Here is a 20,168-nt window from a genome sequence, read left to right as displayed (position 1 = left end):
ACCCAGTAATAACAAGGTTTTGCTATAACATCTGACATGACTGTCATTTTATTTAAATAATTGAGAATTGAATATATATTGCATATATGCACTCTTCCAGCCAGGAAACATACACAAACAACTTTCACACAGGCCACTCAGCCTATCAACAAGGAAACCTCCTTTCGATATAAAAAAAACTCCCTGTCCCTGAATTATGTAATGTAATGCTTCACTTTCAGGCAAATGTTTCTGAGCCACATAAAATTAGGGGTCTTGTTGTGCACAGAGGTGGGTACAGTAACCAAATACTGGACTCAAATGAAAGTACAACTACTTATTAGAAATAATTACTCAAGTAGAAGAAAAAAAGATGATGATAGTAATTACTTGAGTAACAGTAAAAAGTATAGAATGAAGACTACTTGACTAGTTCTGTAGATCTGATTCAGAACATGCGATGTAATGAAGGTGACGTCAATTAAGGATACATTACATAAGGGATGTTTTGTCTCCATTATGTGTGAAAGAGTGTGAGGCGTGTTAAAATCCACTGAAATCTGAACAACATGGTGGTAAGGTGCAATGATTTGCACATCTAAACATGCATCCAGAGGGGCAGAGCTTAAGTTCACATACCACCAGCTAATGACGCAGCACTTAAGTGACTCATATGAACGAGAACATAAATTCATATTGTTTTGTGTGTGTGTGTTTGTGTGCGTGTAAAACACATAAAGATTAAAATAAGAACCAAAACAGGTGCAGCTATTAAAAATCATTTAAAAGTGAAAAGAATGGCACTGCATTTCATATTCTTAATACGATAAAACTTTAGGAACCAGTTCTCACTTTCACTAGCATATTGGCTGATTATTAGTACTTATAAAGCACAAATTAATGCCTTATTCTGCATGAGCATATTTTATATAATTAAACCCCATACCTAACTTAACAACTATTAATAAGCAGCAAATTAGGAGTCTATTGAGGCAAAAGTCATAGTTAATAGCTAGTTAATATTGAGAACTGGTCCCCAAATTTAAGTGTGACCGTTAATATTATATAAATATATCTTTGGAGTTTTAATCTATGTTTTGTGCAATTCTATATGAATGCTGATTGGTGGTATAATAAATAGGTCTTTACCAAACCAAGCCTGTTGGTCCCCTTCAACCTCAATGGCAAGGCCGAAGTCTGCTAACTTCACAGCTGCACCTTTGGATTTGGAAGCCAGAAGCAAGTTCTCTGGCTAGGAAACATGAAAACAAATGCAACAAAAGGGGAAAAAGATTCATTGATAAAGTGCAAATGAACATGTAGTTGTTTTGTCCTCCAACATATAAGAACATACAAATATTGGAGTGGTATTACACTAAAGTTATTTGTTAAAAATCCAATTCGAATGTACATCTTGAAATCATTTGTACTCATCACATATTTTAAACATTATACAAACCAGATCTTAACATATGCAAACTGGACTGCACATTTTATTCTTTAGCTTGGATTAAACAAATCAATTTTGCTTGGTTGGAACAGCAGCTATGCTAATTATGTCTCTATTTGTTTCCCTGTTTTTGCCACGGGACTATGATTTACACAAGCTTCAGTGTGGATCCAGAACACCTGAAAATAGATGATACCCACCCCTCAGAGGACCTCAGATGATATCAACCCTGTAACAACATACAGAACTACCAAATTTTGCTGTAAGTTTGATTGCAACATATAATAATTGCTCTTAACAGTGTTCATTGTCTGTTTGATTACGTTTTTAATTGATTTTCCATACATATCTGCCATGTGTACATTAACTGACAGTCACCACTGAAAAGCTATACTAAATATATTATAGAAACTAAATTTTCTGTAAAGCTGCTTTGCAATGTTTTGTATTGTGAAAAGTGCTAAACAAATAAAATTGAATTCAATTCAGTTCAATTAGAAGTATGGTAGTGCCATGCCTTTATATTCTCTTGGGGTTAATTCTGTAAATTGTGTTGCCTCAATGTTATTAGATATTAGTAGAGGCAGCTTTTTCAATACTATTAATTATGTGATTAAGTGTATTGGCATTCAGAGCTTGGTCCTAAGTGTTTCCCCTATTATTTACAGCATAGAACATTTTCACTTAGAATTAAGAATGGCTTATCATCACCTGTTTACATCAGATGTGGGGTGCCCCAAGGCTCGGTCTTAGGAACTATTGTATTCTCTTTATATATGTTTCATTTCAGACAATTAAAAAAATTAATTACTTTTTGTTATATTGTGAAATACACCTATTAGGCCATTTCTTCAGTTATCCCATTATGTTACCATAGCTTTCAGCCATATACAGATGTCATCAAGTGGTTCTCAACCTTCCTCGAGTGTTTCAACCCTTACCACAACACTCTCCGGTTGGTGGATCGGCAGTGGTGCTCATGGCTTCCAGCTTTCCTCCTCTCACTTGTTCCATATTCAGCATCAAGCTCGCTCAGCCTCCTCTGTAATCCTACGAACTGCATGTTTCTTGTTCTTTTCGTCCATGCCTAAAGCTGACATCAGCCTCCTTACTGATTTGACAGGGAAGCCTCTACACCCTATTTACACTGCAAACAGCAATGCATGGTGTCCTTTTGCTTTACACTTCTGAATTAAAGGCTGATACTTTAAGGCCTTCCTCTCATGAGCCTCTTCACAACCCTCCTCCCACGGCACAGTCATCTTCATTAGAATTATTATATGATCTTTGGCTGACCAAAAAACGTAATCTGAGCGAAGAGCTTTGTTGACCACTTCTGGGAACTGCAGCTTCCTTCCAGCATCCGCTCTCATCTCCCAAGAGCCCATGGTCGCATCAAGATTGGTTTTGCTAATGCCCTAGTTGTAAAGGGCCTGGCTCCCTCCTTGATGAATGTGATGGTTTCCTTGCCTGTGCCACCTGGCCTCTTCTTGCACTTCTCTTGCACTCCCTGGGATGCTTGTTCCACTGCTCTAGACATATGCCTCTGCTTCTCTTGTGCTCGGATTTCTGCCTGAACCATACCTCACCTGCTTGTAGTACTATCATTCCCAAACTGTTGGAAATGTGTTGACCCCAGGCCTTTACGTCCTGTGCATGTGTTGTCAATGATGTTGCGCAACTTCAGTGAGCTTTCTGCCTGTTCAATGGCTGAATTGGCTGCCCATTTACGGCCTGATCTTGTTGGGATGCCTGCTTGCTTTACCAGTGCATCTTTAGAATCTCTCAGACTCATTGTGACTCTACATTTTGCCACCTACAACTCCTCTACAACAGATGACAGAGGGAGTTGCAGCTGCCCTGATTGAATGTAGAGGCCCATTGAAGAAAAGCTTGGGGGAATCCCCAACCACCTCCGCAGGTGCTTTTTAATTTTCCTCTACGTGCCTTCCACAACTGTTATAGGGAACTCATAGAATTTAATGAGCCAAATAAGTGTGGGCAGAAGGCCATGCTGGTACAGCCAGGATTTAAATTTCCCAGGGAGTCTGGACCTATCGATCTTCTTTAACCACTCATCTGTTTGCTTCACAGCGTCTGCAACATTGGCACCATCTTTCAGTGATGCATTGAACAACTTCCTAAGCACTTTATAGGGCTGTCCTCAATGGATGGAATGAACTGGCATTGAACTTGGAGGCCAAGCTTACTTGTGACTCTGCCCTTCCTGATGACCAACCTTCTGGACTTCCTGGCCTTAAATAACAACCTTGCCCAAGTGGCTATATCATCAAGGGTCAATCTCACTTGAACATGTGTCGCAGTGGTTATTGTTAGATCATCCATAAATCCCTGCAGCACTGGCTGAACAATACTTGACTCCAGAACGGGTCACGGGTTTTGCCTTCTGCTGCTATTATTAGAAGATTCATGCCCATGATAAAGAGGGCAGGGGACATGGTACATCCCATTGGGATTCCCTTCTGGAGTTCCTGCCAGTTGGTTGTTCACTGGGCTGACGTAAACCTCAGTTTAATCCCCCCAAGATAGCTAATGATCAGTTCTTGAATAGCAGCTGTGATAATGTGATAATGGTCAAGTCTGAGTTTGATGAGGTCATGCAGAATCGATATGTGTTCACTAAATCCAACCAGACCACTGTTAAATTGCCTTTCTTCTGTTTGGACTCTCGGATCAACTGGTTGATCATTGATGTGTTTCCCAGACAGTCTGAAAAGCCTGGGATACCACCTTTCTGAATGGAAGTACTGATGAAATTGTTCTGCATCATGTAGGTGGTCAGCCTTCTAGCAAGCACTGAGATCCCTTCATTTTTACTGATGCTAAATGTTGGTTAGCTAATAACTTTCGTCTGTTTTGAGTCTCTGCAGTGGTAATAAGCACTCCAATGCTAAAAATATGGATGCCATTTTTGATTTGGGTTTCTAATTTTTTTTTCATTTTCAAATGTCCCAAAACTGAAATCTGTCGTCGCTGTTAATGATTTGGATGCTTTCATGTCATCCTATCTGAACTACTGAAATGCTCTGTAATTGAGCAGCATATGAGAAATGTTTCTGTGAGGCTGTTAACAAATACCACAAAATCACCTGTGCTGACCTTTTTTACACTTACAGATACAGATAACCTCGTGTGTTTTTGAAAACACTTAAATAAAGGTTAATTTGACTAGAGAACATGCAGGTGATTTACATACTGTACGAACAATCGAGAATCCATTTGCTCTTTACAAGATTCTGCAAATTTGTTAATTTTTTGAATGTCAATGTTCAGAGACTGAACACTTCAATCATATTGTACTGCATTGTATTAAATATAAGTAACAGTTTTTCTTTTTAACCACTGCATAATATATCACTTGCATAATATTTTTTTCATGATAAGTTTATGCTGTAATTATAACTGAGAGTTTGAGATTGTTTTGAAGCAAGTGTTCTGTCTGGGTGCCACAAAGAGATGACAGTGCTAATGACAGAGGTTTAACATGAATTATAATGAAATACCTTTAAGTCTCTGTGCACAACACCCATCTGATGGCAATGAAGTACCGCCTCCAAAATCTGCTGGATGCAATGGCTTCAGAGAGAGAGAGAGAGAGAGAGAGAGAGAGAGAGAGAGATAGAGAGGTTTTAATCAAAAGCAGTACATTGGAATATACTGGACACACAATACATGACTATGTGATGTATATATATTGTGATATGTCAATTGTACACAGTCAATTTAATTTATTTTGCTTGTTGTGGAATAATAAAAAGCTATATTCTGCATCACTAAATTAATGTTATGTAGTCTGATTAAAATAAAATGACAGTTTTGGCTAGTTTTGTGAGATACCTGGCTCTTGTCAAGGCAAGGAGACTTAACTTTTATTGTCCATTACTCATTTAATGCTTTTATACATATAGTCCATTTGTGTTGTGCTGATAGCTCACCCACCTGGCATCTGCTTCGCTGTAATATTCCCTGGCAACAATGTCTTCAAACAGCTCACCACCCGTTACTCTGAACCACACGAATGAGCAAGAATGAGCAAGTAATGGCTCTAGTTAAAGTATCATTTGACTTCAGACAGTTGTTTTATGGGTGTTTATTCAAATGTAGGTACTTCTGGCTCTGTGAACTTTTCCCTTTTTCCCTTTTGAAAAGTTGGCTTAATTTGTCTCCTAACAATTTCCAGCAGTGTATACCAGGGATGTTTTCTGTGAGGAGGCAGTGCCTTTCCAAAACTTTGGAAGAGAAACAACTGCACAGTACAGTAATAAATAAATCATAAAATGTAGCAATTATTGGACCAAGCACACCAGAGGATAAAATGAGATTGCATAATTTTTACATATAGTATATAATTTTAATAGTAATAAAGGCTGCTTTTCTTTGATAAAAATAATTGTGCAATTTGTCTATTGTGAAATATTATTACAATTTAAAAATAATGGTTTTCTATTTTAGTATACTTTAAAATGTAATTTATTCTTGTGATGCAAAGCTGAATTTTCAGCTTCATTGCCCCAGTCTTCAGTGTGCATGTCCTTCAAAAATCACTGTATGCTGATTTATTATCAACGTCGGAAACTGTTGTGCTGCTTATTTTTTGGAACCTGTGATTCAGGTTTTTTTCAGGATCTATTAATGAATAAAAAGTTTGCATTTATTCAAAATATAATTATTTTCTAATGATATACACAGCTGTTTGAGTTAAAGGTCAGATTGATAGAAAAGTGATAGTAAATGCTTATAATGCTAGGAAAGATTTCACTGGAGTAATGGCTGACGAAGATTTAGTTTTGTATCACAGAAATAAAGTATATTTTAAAATGTATTCAAATAGAAAAATGTTATTTTAAATTGTAATACTATTTCACAATATTACTGTTTTTTTCTTCTGTATTTTTGGTCAAATAATGCACTCTTGATGAGATTAAGAGACTTCACAAAAAAAACAACAACAACAACATTACAGATCTTAAATATTATTGGTCCAAAATTACATACAATAATTATTGCTACTTTTGACTAATAAGTGACATTTTCACTAAATTTTTTACATTTCTTAATGCATTAATGTCTTATTGTATTTTTTAAACCCATACAATGAAAGTAAATAGAGTTCAATGATGCCCTAACCACAGTAACTTTCAAAGCGGTTTTAATGTGATTGTGATTAAGATTTTATTTGACTGTTTCCTTGTTAATTAATATTTATATTACTCAGTACTTATATGCAATTAAACCGTAACAAGGATGCATTAAAATAAAATAAAATAAAATAAAAGCTGAAATCTGTTACTTCTGAATAAACTCCCTGAGAGACTGAAATGCTTTAAGTTGAAGAAACACCCTTATACTTCTTTTTAACCTCAAGCAATTTTAAGAAGACAATGGTTTGGTGTCATACAGTACAGTAGGTACTATAATTATTTCAATATGAAGAAAGATATCTATTGTATTCCCCCTGCGCTATAGCAAAAAATGAGCCTTTATTACCATTTCCCCCACAAAACCTGACATTAGCAGAGGAAACGTATTTCTCCATTTCTGAAAACAAATCATGTTTTTCACTCTCTTGGGCCTTTGTTAACCTACAGCAGCATTTGAGTTTATGTTTTGTACTATATTATAGTATAAAATCCTTTTATCTGGGATGGTTGGTCAGAGAAACTTACAAGTCAAAGATGAGGTAATGGTGACCTTCCTCTGAGATGCTGTCATGCAGCCGCACTGATGAAGGATTGCCGGTTGTGGTTAGGATGGAGAATAAAAAAAGAGAGATAACATGATTACGAAGTCATTTTTGTATCATTACTGTTTTTTTTTTTTACATATACCATGCACTGCCTTGCAAGTCTTTAGACTTTAAATATTTCTGGAAATGTGTGTGCCAACAGATTTGCTACAGACATTTCAAAATAGATCAATGAGAACAGAGCTTGAAGCTTGAAGTCATTTGGCTGATTCTCAGCAGGCTTCTGGCACAAATTTAGCAAAAGAAAATGTATTAATTTAATCTAATTTAATATGTATGGAAGCCCATTTCCACAGCTAAATGAAAAAAAAAGTTAAATCCAACTTTTTATCTTTCATCTTTTATCTTTATCTAGCAATTTTTTTTTCATTTTGCAATTCTGACTTTTTATTTGCAACTGTGAGATATAAACCTGCAATTGTTAAAAAAGGGAAAACCTGATTTTCTTTTTTTTTATCAGACTTTTATTCTGACTATAATTTGTAATTGTAATTTTATTTCATGCGATTCACAATTCTGAGTTTATATCTCACTATTCTGATTTCTTTTCTCATGCAATATCATGGTTATATCATGCAATTCTGAGAAAAAAAGCCAGAATTGCAATAAATAACCTCACAATTGTGAAAAAAGACGTCTGAATGGTAAGATATAAACAAGTCACAAGTACCTTTATTATTATAATTTTTTTTCATGTTGGGGAAATGGGCTTCAGTAGATATGGGATGAAAATAGTGTATGTTTTTTAAGAGTCTGAGGAACATCGGAGGGGTTCCCCACATCCAGCATGGCTGCTACATCCATTGCAACCATTTCCCTACAGACATACACTGTAAATGGATCAGAGTGATTTCTTCAGATAACACTGTTCAGATCATAGGGAATCGATTTCACTCAAGTCAGCAAGTAGCCATTATTACCATGGCAACTGCATAGCTACGCTCTAGCAACCATTCAGAGCAGACTAGCAACCGCATAACAACATGACCCAGTCTTATCTCTGCAACTGAACATCAAAGAGACATGGGGCTGGTTTCGTTTAACGTAAAGCAATTTTGCCTGAGACTCATACAAATGTGACATTGTGGAAGAAAGTAGGCTACTGTAACAGCAAGCATTACAAGCAATTTATCTTGTTATTATTCTCTCACAGTTTAGAAGTTGTTACTACATCTGCCTGTGAGGTCATTAACAAGCGTCAGACTAAAACAGCGGTGACTAGTTGGTTAGTTTCTTCAGCGATGCATCTATCATTAGCGAGTTACATTCAAACATATCGCTGATGTGTGTGTATCACCTCAATAACCAGATAATGAGCACACTAAACAGTAGGCCTACATGAAGCTATATTTTGGGAAGACTTTGGTATATTAAAACTTGGTCATGCTGGGAGGGTACATTTGGGGCTAGTGAAATGAAACCAGAAAAATGGCTAAAAGTTAGGTCTAAAATAATAAGGCTAATCACAATTGCAGCTTCACTCTAAAAAATGCTGCGTTGTTTTAACCCAACTTTGGGTCAAATATGGACTAACCCAATGGTTTTTAATTACATTTTTTTACAAAAAGTTGGGATAAAACAACCCAGCATTTTTAGAGTGTGTATTTATAATTAGCTTTATATAAAAAACAAGTTCACCTCATTTAGATAGCTAAGTAAACATTTGTGTGTGTGTGTGTGTGTGTATGTGTGTGTGTGTGTGTGTGTGTGTGTGTGTGTGTGTGTGTGTGTGTGTGTGTGTGTGTGTGTGTGTGTGTGTGTGTGTGTGTGTGTGTGTGTGTGTGTGTGTGTGTGTGGTGAACTTACCAATATTGGAATGCTTCAGCAGTCTGCAGATCCTAGCCTCCCTGTCCAGCTTCTGGTGATCTAAAATATATAATAACAGATTTTTCACATATGTTTTTGAATGTTTTTAACATTTTTGAAAGTTGAAAAGTTACATTTTTCGATGCACTGACCCCCCGGCTATGGCCATTACCAATGTCAAAAGATAAAAAAGGCTCGATGATTTAACAGATGACAGTTGAAATGTCCATTTTGTAATGATCTCAGATTAAATGATCAGAAATTATTGTCCAAAATCACCAAGTGCAGTATTTATTTTAATAATTTCACTGGGTGACATCACTTCAACATAGGCTACTTCAAAAGCTAAAATTCAAAGCCACTTGCATTAAAAGCTTTAAAATCCATTCCACAGTATATAAGACGTTTGCTATTCCAACACCAATGAACAACATCTTAACATCTTAAATGCAGCACAGGTTTCTACATTAGTGGCAACATTTCCTTGAATGGTATTATTGTGTACCATAACACAGGTCGGAAAAAAGTGCACTTTCATAATATACTTAAAGTGCTCTATTTTCGCGAACTAATTTTGTACTTAATATACGCTTTCAGAAATAGGGGTAAAGTAGGAGCCATTTCTGTCCCCCAAGGTACAATCTACACTAACATATTATTGGACCTCAAGGTACATGAATGTTCCCAAGCAATGCCAAGGGTACAAAAGCTGTACCCTTGAGGGTACAGCCCCAGTGACAAGCCATTGTACCCCTAAAGGTACAATTATGTACTTTATTTTCTGAGCGTGTACTAAAAATGATTTTTAGTACTTCGTACGATAAACTTAAGATCAACTAAGTGTAAAAGTGGAGGTAACGCATTACAAGTAACGTGTTATATCATCAGATGTAACACATCAAACTTTTTCCCCAAGTAACTAGTAAAGCAACACATAAATTATACATTTACAGGAAAATTTCTGGGATTTTTTTTTTTTTTCAAATAAGTATTTCACTTTGTTTTCCCATTTATTGACTGACAGCTCATCTTATTTTATTTTTAAATAAATAATAAAATAATTTATATATTGTTATTAAAAAATAAATAATAAAGCCCAGCACAGGTGAGAAAAAGTAATGGAAAAAAAATAACGTAATGGATTACTTTCCATAAAAAGTAACTAAGTAACACAATTGGTTACTTTTTTATGGGGTAAAGCAATATTGTAATTTGTTACTTTTAATAGTAACTTTCACCAACAGATTTTAAATATTTGTAAAATAGGCCAACAGCAGCTTCTCAGCATAAACCCAATATTTGGAAACCACCCCGAGAGATAACAGTGGATTCCCGTGAAATTAACTGTGCTTTTCACAAATACTGCTCAGATTGATACACATTGTAATTCCTTCAAGATGTTTTACCTGTGCAGAAATGTATCCTAAAGGCAGTGTTGGGAAGATTACTTTGGAAATGTAATAGGTTACAGATTACAAGTTACCCTATTTAAAATGTAATAGTAGTGTAACTTTTTTAATTACTTTAATAAAGTAATGTAACTAATTACTTTTGAGTACATTTTGATTACTTTTATAAATTTCTAATGAATGTTAATTTGCAACTGTAAATCATCTTCAACCATTTTACACCATGCAGGTTTAACCTTACAGTAGTGCTCAATACTGTCAGACTTTCACCATCCTTCATCACCTGAATTAAGATGATCACATTTGAACACATCCACCACACAATCAGACTTTAGACTTAGAGATTGATCTGAAGTTCAAAGCAGATTTAAAATCAAAAGAAATAGTTTATAGATACTGTTTTTGAAACCAAATCTTTGCATAACTACAGGCATCTAACTGCATCTAACAATGGTTTGGGGAAAAACAGTTAATAAAAAAATAAAAGCATATACATCAACTCAAATACGGTTATCTAATAAGCATGTGTCCTATTTTGTGTACTAAACTCCTGAAACATTGGTGTCTTTTTGAAACACTGCTGTCTCTTTGTATATGATATGATGATAGTTTCTCAAAATAAGTAAAAAATGCTCATGAAGTGACTGTTCTAGAGATTAATTTCCATGAGGGGTGGACTGGGAAATCTCACACTCATACACCCACAACCCATTCTGAAACATGGACAACCCTATTTTTTTTTGGACCTGACATGAAAAAGATTTGAATCCTTAGGTTGGGGGACTTGCAACGTAATTAAGAGTTCTCTCCTGAACTGCACCTTCACTTCCATTATCCATCCATCTCCCTCATGACTTTAATACTGAAGATTTTTATTTGACTTTTACCATGTTTTGTAAGTGCAATTTTGTTTTTTTGGCAAATTAATTACCACTTGTATTTATTTTTACTACAAATTCCATAATTAAACCACGGTTAGTGCCATACCATAGGCTACATTAATTTTCCTAAGGGTTGTGTTTTTGTATCCACTAGCTCCCCCTAAACCTATGATAAAATATGATGATTTGTCTGCTAACTTACTACTGTAACATTACAAAAGATAATAATGACGTCGTTTATACAGTATTTTGAGTGATTGCGAGCAATGTGCTGCTGCTGCTTGACTAAGTAAACAAAGACAAAACTACATTAGCATCTTTACAGATGAAACTGACCTGCACCTGAAACCCTGAACAGAAGTGTCGCTTCTCTGCTCCAGCTGTGCGCGTACACAGTTCACTCCGGTCTCTCTCTCTCGCATTGATTACTCGGAGTCTGATCCAAACCGTTCGGCGGAGGCGCGGAGAGCGCGCGAGCCCAACCATTGCCAGTCACGACTAACCGATTCATGATTTATTAGAAATTTAATTATCGAATGGCGGATTCGGAAATAATCGCTTTAGTATATTCGGCCTGCAATTATACAATAACAATATTAAAGTAGAAGGCCAAATCGTCTGCCAGGCCACCGGGAATAGTCCCGGTTCTCCCGATATCCATTTATGTTTTAAATGTGCTTAACAAATAAAATTGTATTGTATTGTATTGTATATCCAGTCAGCGCCTGATTTCCACAGACACGCAGAACGTGCAGGATTCATTTTCAGTCTTTTTGCGGCTTAATATTCACAGACATCAGTCCATTCTGGATTCTACGAATGTGTTTTCCGCGTCGCGGAGATTATGGGCCATATGTCTTAGTGCAATTTGGGAAAGAAATAAGCTGTATGTGGATGTGTGTAAATATTCAAATGTAATCCTCTTTGTAATCGTTACAATTTTCATAAGTAACTGTAATTTAATTACTCATTTTTTCTTAGTAACTGTAACTGATTACTGTTACATTTATTTTGTAATTAAATTACGTAACGCCGTTACATGTAACTAGTTACTCCCCAACACTGGCTAAAGGTTAATATGATCAGCATTAAGCAAGACAAAAGGAGGAACCTAGAAAAACCTCCCCAATCTCCAGAAAGGGTGGAATCAATTAAAGCTATATGCAGTATAATAAGGCCCCAGGGTCAGATGGTTTCTATGTCAAGTTCTACAAAACGTTCTTCTCACAATTGACCTCACTGCTTATTAGCATTTTTAATTATTTTTATGAACGATCAGAATTACAATCAAGCCTCACAGATGCCCTCATTACAGTTTTCCTAAAGCCAGGCAAAGATGAACTAGATTGTAGCTCCTAAAACCTAAATTTCTCAATTTAATGTAAAAAAAAAATATTATAAAAAAAATCACAATATTTAATAAAATTTTATTTTGATTTGGCCCAAATTTTAATCACTGGACATGCCCACTATATTTTCCCACATCTGCAGCCACAAATAAAACATGTTCAAAGTATTTCCTTTGGTCCGGGGCGTCACATGGATGATGTCCCGGAGTCCCTTTGCTATTCACTGTAGCCATAGAGCTTCTGTACTCAGAATGTCAAAGTCTATTTAAGGGAATAAACAGTATGCACATGGAGTACAATGTTTCTTCATGCCTTTTATACTATTTCCCTGATCCATCATCTTCTGTCTGAAGTTGTAAGAATAATGAGAATCTTTTTAGGCTATAAACTTAACCTTTCAAAAAACATATGTTTCTCATTATGATTTATGTGCTTGCTTGTTTACAGCTTGGAGGCAGGTTACATAACCTGTCTAAATTTATGCATTTTTTCTTGAAAGTATGTGCTTAGGAGGTAATGTTGCTTTATTACAAATCTATCTATCTATCTATATATCTATCTATCTATCATCTTTCTATCTATCTATCATCTTTCTATCTATCTATCTATCTATCTATCTATCTATCTATCTATCTATCTATCTATCTATCTATCTATCTATCTATCTATCTATCTATCTATCTATCATCTTTCTATCTATCTATCTATCTATCTATCTATCTATCTATCTATCTATCTATCTATCTATCTATCTATCTATCTATCTATCTATCTATCTATCATATCTGGTTTGGGGCTGTAGGTATTGAAGGTATTTAAGGGGCAGGTACAAAAACAGATATTTATTTAAACAAATGAAAGCTCACCAATTAATGATAAGTTATTATATTTATGAATACAGATTTTTTCCATGTTTCTTTTTTAAAATAGTTTTCACTGTCAATTTTCACAGCGATTTGTGCAATTGCATGACATTTGCCTATCTAATCTGTCCATGTAATGATTCACAAAAGTGCAGTTGAAGGACAAAACTTACTATAGTACTCGTCATGTCATATCTTTCCTTCCTTGGCATCTGAATCACTACTAATATCAGCCTATTCTTAGAATCCCAGAATCCCAAAATTAATGTATGACCTCTAAGCAAACAGCTATGTACTTACAAAAGCCAAATGGTAACACAGTATTGCAATGCATTACTTTTAAAGTAACGTTCCCCAACACTGTCATTAATATAGTGCTAGTACAGGAATGTGCCAAATGCCAGAGGCAGCATCAGAACAGTGCTTTTCTTTTCTTTTCTCTGTGGTGGGAAGGACTTACTGTAATATTTTATTTAACTTGAAATCTGCAGGGTTTTGGCTGTGGTATCACTGGTGTGTGCCAGCCTGTAGGGAGTCTGTGCTGCACATATGGCTGTGTGTTCTCCTTTAACTGGCTCTGTTTTAAGAGCTCTGTGCCTACCAAATTGCATTTAACAAGCTCCATTGTGAATGCTGTGTCTCAGCTTAATAAGTTGTTCCCACTTTGTACACCAGATTACATAAACTGGGAAAGTGTACAAACGTCCTTTGTATGTTGTGTTCACTTTAATTTGGCCAAGCAATCTAAATGACATCAATATAAAATTCTACAGTCCATTGTTTATCGACACTTTCTCTCCCATTGGCAGACTATTTGTGAAGGCTCGTTGGAATGATGGTTTCAGAAAGCACTGAATCATTGTATGTTGCTAATAACAAAACATATTTGGCTAACACTTTTGGGAAACACATCCCTGAATAGTCTGGGTGAATATGAGATGGGATATTAACCCTGGACCAGGTGAACTTCCCTGGCACTGACAGAATTTTCCGACAAGCCGTGTTTCCACTGTTATACTGTAGGGGGCACTATCACACATCTTCTGAAATAGTAAAGAATCTCTGGATCCAAAAACATTAATAAAAGCACTGATTGTGCATATGTCAGCTACCGTGAAAATCAAACATTAAATAACATAAATCAAAACGGCCTAACATTATCGAATAAAACATTGATCCAGGAAGTAGTATAGTATTGTGAAGCTTTGGGAGCGTTGATGGAATCGATCTACTCTGTATATGTTTTGATCATCATCCTGAATCTGATGTGGTCATTGAAAAAAAAAAATATGTGAACATTGATTTTATTTTTATTTTTTTAAACAAAACTTACCCACTTTAAAATTTTGATTTAAAAAAAGAATGCATAAAGCTAAAAGGGTTTGTTTTGTTTAAAAGCAGAGGCTCTGTTATCATGTGTTTAGATATTTTTATGATAAAATATTCTGGGGTCTGTGAAAGATTTGCACAAATGTTCAAAAATGCTGGCAGGGAAATAAGTGTAAGTTAATAAGGAGTTAATAAGACTGGGGAAACAAGAAGTTAATACGCAGGCAGTATGATATACTATAATACAATAGATGTCCACTTGTTCTTTTAATTTGAAATACAAAAAAGACAGAAAACATAAAAATGTATATGTTTGACGTGTGCATTCATGTTTGTTACAGTTATTTTACTTTTATTCGAAGTTGATCAAATGTTTGAATTTGCTGAATGTGGTTTTAAGTACCTTTCAAACATGTCAGTTTATGAGTGTTTAGTTTCATCTTCGATTTAATAATACCAACTTTTTAGAAGACTATTCTGAAATCTTTGATTTGGGTGGGCTAGTTAAGGTCATTTCCTCTCAATATGATGCACTCTGAGAGCGATGAAATCCCAGCTTTCAGTCGGCCCACTCATTTGGATGATGCACAAATGAAAAACTCTCTGAAGGATTCAATTTAGCTATCCTTTTGAGGCGGTGTGTTCGTCAAGCGCCTCTGACACAATGTAATGGTTTTCAACGAATAACACTTGATTAAAAGAGAGCAACAAAGTAACTTTTGTATTTACAGAAACTGCAAACTCTCGCCATTATGGAGCGTTATGAGCATATCTATGTTTTCTTAAAGGCATGCACACATTAAAGAAACTTGACTAAAAGAATATAAGAAAGACTTTTTAGATAATGTCTTGTCTTAAATGCACAGTTAAGTGTAAAGTGACTGGAGCAAGTAAAAATGCCCCCTTTCACTGGACAAAAATATCACCTTTTCTGTCCTGTTGTTGAAAGTAGAATAAGTGTGTAGTATATGTCGTAAATATAATGAGGGTATCCGTTTACTGTCAACAACTTGATGCGATATATATTCAGTGCAGACGGTGTCTATTGATAACAATGGGCTCTATTTGATTTTGACATGATGTGACAGTAGACAGAGCATTATAATAGTTAGAATCCATGCCAGCATATACTTTTGACTCAACTCCATTCTGTTGCCTATAATAGAGTTGCCACTTTTTAAATAGTTCTCAGTCATCTGAAAATAAAGCAGCAATTTATATATAACCTCTCAACATTATGTGATCAGATAAATGCAACATTTACATTTTCAATGTTCCTTGGTCAGACAGGGAGTTAACATACAGTATGTAAACAAATGACAGAATAACCTACGAGTACAAAAAATAGTTACACCCAACTTCAAGTCAATTTTAGACATCACTCTACTGATATTCTAATGACAGCTAGTTGACATGGAGTGGCAATGTTACCAAAATAAAGTGTTACTCCTAAGACTTGTTTGCCAAATATTGTACAGTCTCATCATACCATTACAATAGGCTGTCTTAAATCCGTCCATTTTCTGAGCTGCTTGCAGGGTTGTGGGGATGTTGCTATCTTGTGCCAAATGTAAAAACACCCTGAATGGATGATCAGTCCATCACAGGGATAACAAACACACTCACACCTACCCGGGGGCTTCCTGTCTCAGCTGGGATTCGAACCCCAATGGGCAAAGTCAGCAGTTTAAAAAGATATAAAACGTTTAAGCACAGATCACTGGCCAAATTAGAGCAAGGAGTTGTAAAAACATTGGAAATAGGAAGTGGCTCATCTCAGGAAAACCAGCACCCCAGTGATCCATTTTCCATTTGTAGCAACCTCTTCAGAGAATGAAGGGACACTGTCAAATATGCCAGTTGCTTCCAATATTGGACCCCCATTAACCTAGAATTTCATAGTTTTGGCTCTGCTAGGGAGACAATTGATGTTCATTGAGAAATGTGAACATCGCTGGCAACTGTCAGACACAGAGCTTGTGGCAATGCACGATGTTGTTCTCCTTGGACATGCCCAAAGCTGGTTAATATCTACTGTAAGAGGAACAAGATCCTTAGCATTCCTTCCAACCGAATACCTCACAAAAGTAGAAGAACAACTCAAGACCACGATGCAGGGTCCCCGGCAATATATTAGAGACTGTGTCCAATGTCTATAAATCATTGAGCCTAATCTTATTTGATTACATACATACTCTCTGTAGATTTCTATTTGAGGATTGGGATCTATATTAGATAAATCAAATTTTAATGGCTTTAATGGCAAAAAAACGTACCTATATGTTTGAAATCGCAGCAGTTTCCAGTTGGAATGAACACTTGAGACAGTAAAAGTCAGACAGCTTTTAAGTAAGGTTTACTCGCCCAGAGTTTCGATTAAAGAGGTCATGAACTGCCTTTGTTTTTTATTTTGTACTGTTCTCTGGGGTCCACTTATTATGTTATCACCATTCTTCATAGACACATGCTGCTGTGATTTAGGTGAAAAACATAAATAACTCAATACATAACAAGCGATCTATAAGAAGAGACAACGCAAGAGTGACAGCGAAATGAAAAGAGTTACTCACACTTGTGTTGCAACATTACTGTCGGCACAGCATTGTGTTTTAGTTTCAATCTTTTTGAAAATCCAGAATCAAATTGTGCCGTGTTTGTAAACGAATCAACTTTATGTGAACGAAGGACCAGGTTCTTACTGACGTGGCCTGGTTCTTCATTAAAAATAAAGTTAATCCACTCTTTCCTAATGTTGGGATCAGAAAGAAGGCAATGCAAAGACTGTTTTTCCCACAGCGTCTTGTATTCAGAGCATCTTCATCGTTTGGTTTCTGCATAGACCTGCGCGTTTGCCTCTCTTGTAAACACTACATGCACCAATCAGTGGGCGGGGTTAAACCGGCAGTGATGTAGAAGGCGGTGCTTATCCACACTATTACATCATAGAGGGGCACATTCCATTTTTTTTAAACTGGCTTCAATATAAACTGTTTTTAGACTAACAAAAAAGTTTTAAGTTCTGAAACATACAGGGCCAGGTTTCCCAAAAGCTTCGTAAGCCTAAGATGTTCGTAAAAACGATCGTACAACTGATCTTAATATTACGGTCTGTTTCCCAAAAGCATCGTAACTCAAGTAGCACTTGAAAATCATTGTAGATGCTCTGGAATAATCGTAAAGCCCTAAGTGCATCGTAAGAAAACAGATTTATGCGGCCACCTGAAGGACAATCGGCAGATTACACCTTTAACTTGCTTTATTGTACACTTTATGACTCGTTTTCTTTTCTTTTTTTTAATTAATTTTTTAATGAAATAATTAAAAAGGGCAGAAAAAATAGAAATACACATTTAAATGAAATGACTGAATAAAGCGAATAAAAGAAGTAGCGTAATGTAGGAAATGCTTCAAAGACGGGGGAAAAAAAATGTCAATGACTTACTTAAGTGCACGAAAACCAGCTATGTATTGGACCTAGAAATAACGTCTCTCTCTCTCTCTCTCTCTCTTTCTATGCTGTATATAAATAAATAAATTTAAATAAATGTATGCATTTAGCAGACGCGTTTATCCAAAGTGACTTACAGTGCATCCAGGCTAACATTTTTTACTTAACATAATACATAAGTATATAAAGTATATGAAAAAATGTTATGTAAAGTATTATATTGTACACTAATATAATATAATATTGTATTGTATTATAGTTATTATATCCAAGTTGTCCGTCTGGAACGCAGCATTAGGTTAATATCAATAAATGATTTTTTACTACAATTAAGAGCCATTCTATAAGGCGAAATTTCAGCACTTGGCAAATGGACAGCGACTCCTAAGTAGCACTTAAAGCACAGCTACGTGCTATTGCTTTACATGCATGCATTGTTGGGAAACGCATGTGAAACAATAACGAACGACCGTAAGCTCTAAGATCAATTGTTATCGGGAAACCCGCCCCAGGATGTTTTTTTTTATATAGTATAATGACCTCCTAAATGTCAAAAGTTAAAGGGAATTTGGATTTCTCAGTTCATGACCCCTTTAAGAAAGAATCATTTTTGCATAATTCCTTGCACAATATTATAACATGCTGTCAGATTTAAAATTTTACTCATCCTGTTGTGTCCAAAAATATTGGCACCCTTACACTTTTCCCCAATAACCCACATTTTTATCCAAAAATAATAATTAAAAACAAATTTGACAAAATATTTGCTTTCAAGCTTTTTATTTCACTGTCAGTATTACAGGTCATTTGTTTTTGATTCAGAAGAAGTTGGCATTGAAAATTCTTGACACCTTAGACATAATATTTGATAGAACAGCAATATACATATAATCAAGCCCTTCCTAAAACCATCAACGAGCTTTCTGCACCTCTGTGCTGTAGGTTTGGCCCACTCTTCTTGTGCAAATCAAGTTCTTCCGTATTAAACTGATGCCTTCCCTTAATTGCAGTTTTTGGGCCTCTCCACAAGCTTTCAACGTGATTTGGATTCATTTGATTTATTGTTGGCCACTGCAAAACAGTCCAGAATTTTTTCTGACTGAGTGCTTTTTGACGTGCATTTAGGATCAACTAAAAAATACTGGAAGATTTGCAACTTTTGATAGAGATCTAACTTTCTGACACCCTTTCTGACAATATCTTAACAGACAGCATGAGAAACTTTGATTAGAAACTCTGAAGTGAATTGATTTTAACAAAACAAAAAAAAGACAGATAGTCTTTCAAGCTAAAAGGCTTGTGGGAATTTCCCGTGATATGAGTGCAGAACCTGCAGGGATGTGTAGATATTCCTGCAAAAATCCCGCACAGAAATTCTAGCCCTGCACACATTAAAGGCACGTAGTGGCAAAGGCAACAAAGCATCCACAAAACATCAGTGAACCACCTCCATGTTTGACCACAGGGAAGGTGTTCTTTTGTTAGAAGGATTCATTTTGTTTTCTATAAATATAGAGATGGGATGGTTTACCCATCTGCCCTCAGGACATTCTTTCATAAGTATGTTCTGGCAAATTGCAGTCGGGCTTTCTTATATCAGTCGGTGGGGTCCTGGTGGATTTCTTTTTCCAAATAACTCCCTTTCTTTGAGTTTTGGACAGATGATGCAAGTTGCTGGGTGACTGCGCTGATGCAAGAAACTGGGTCATCTTCAATCTGTTGGAAGCTGACAGAAGTGCTTCCTTCACCATTCGAATAGTCCCTCACTGCGATCTTCTATCACGTCTGTGCTGTTGGCTACAATGCCATGAGCCCTAAACATCTTGCTAACATGAAGTATGGTGGAAAAAGAGGAATATCGAGATCTCTGGAGCTGAGCTTGTCTGT

The 20,168-nt window shown here is 35.9% G+C and overlaps 1 protein-coding gene across 2 annotated transcripts in view; it reads right to left on the bottom strand.

Annotated features, from left to right (window-relative positions):
• LOC132117510 (calcium/calmodulin-dependent protein kinase type II subunit alpha) overlaps positions 1–20,168 on the bottom strand; it is a 41,636-nt gene that overhangs the window by 18,272 nt on the left and 3,196 nt on the right. For both annotated transcript variants that reach the window (XM_059526841.1, XM_059526842.1), the window contains exons 3-7: positions 9,003–9,062; positions 7,117–7,171; positions 5,390–5,455; positions 4,954–5,026; positions 1,129–1,231 (exon numbers count right to left, since the gene is read on the bottom strand). In XM_059526841.1, the coding sequence (XP_059382824.1) occupies positions 1,129–1,231; positions 4,954–5,026; positions 5,390–5,455; positions 7,117–7,171; positions 9,003–9,062 (357 nt within the window). The remainder of the gene's footprint in view (positions 1–1,128; positions 1,232–4,953; positions 5,027–5,389; positions 5,456–7,116; positions 7,172–9,002; positions 9,063–20,168) is intronic.

Source organism: Carassius carassius, chromosome 36 (assembly GCF_963082965.1).
Source record: "Carassius carassius chromosome 36, fCarCar2.1, whole genome shotgun sequence".
NCBI lineage: Eukaryota > Metazoa > Chordata > Actinopteri > Cypriniformes > Cyprinidae > Carassius > Carassius carassius.
The sequence above is the reverse complement of the archived record's forward strand: the minus strand, read 5'-3'. Positions and strand labels throughout refer to the sequence as shown.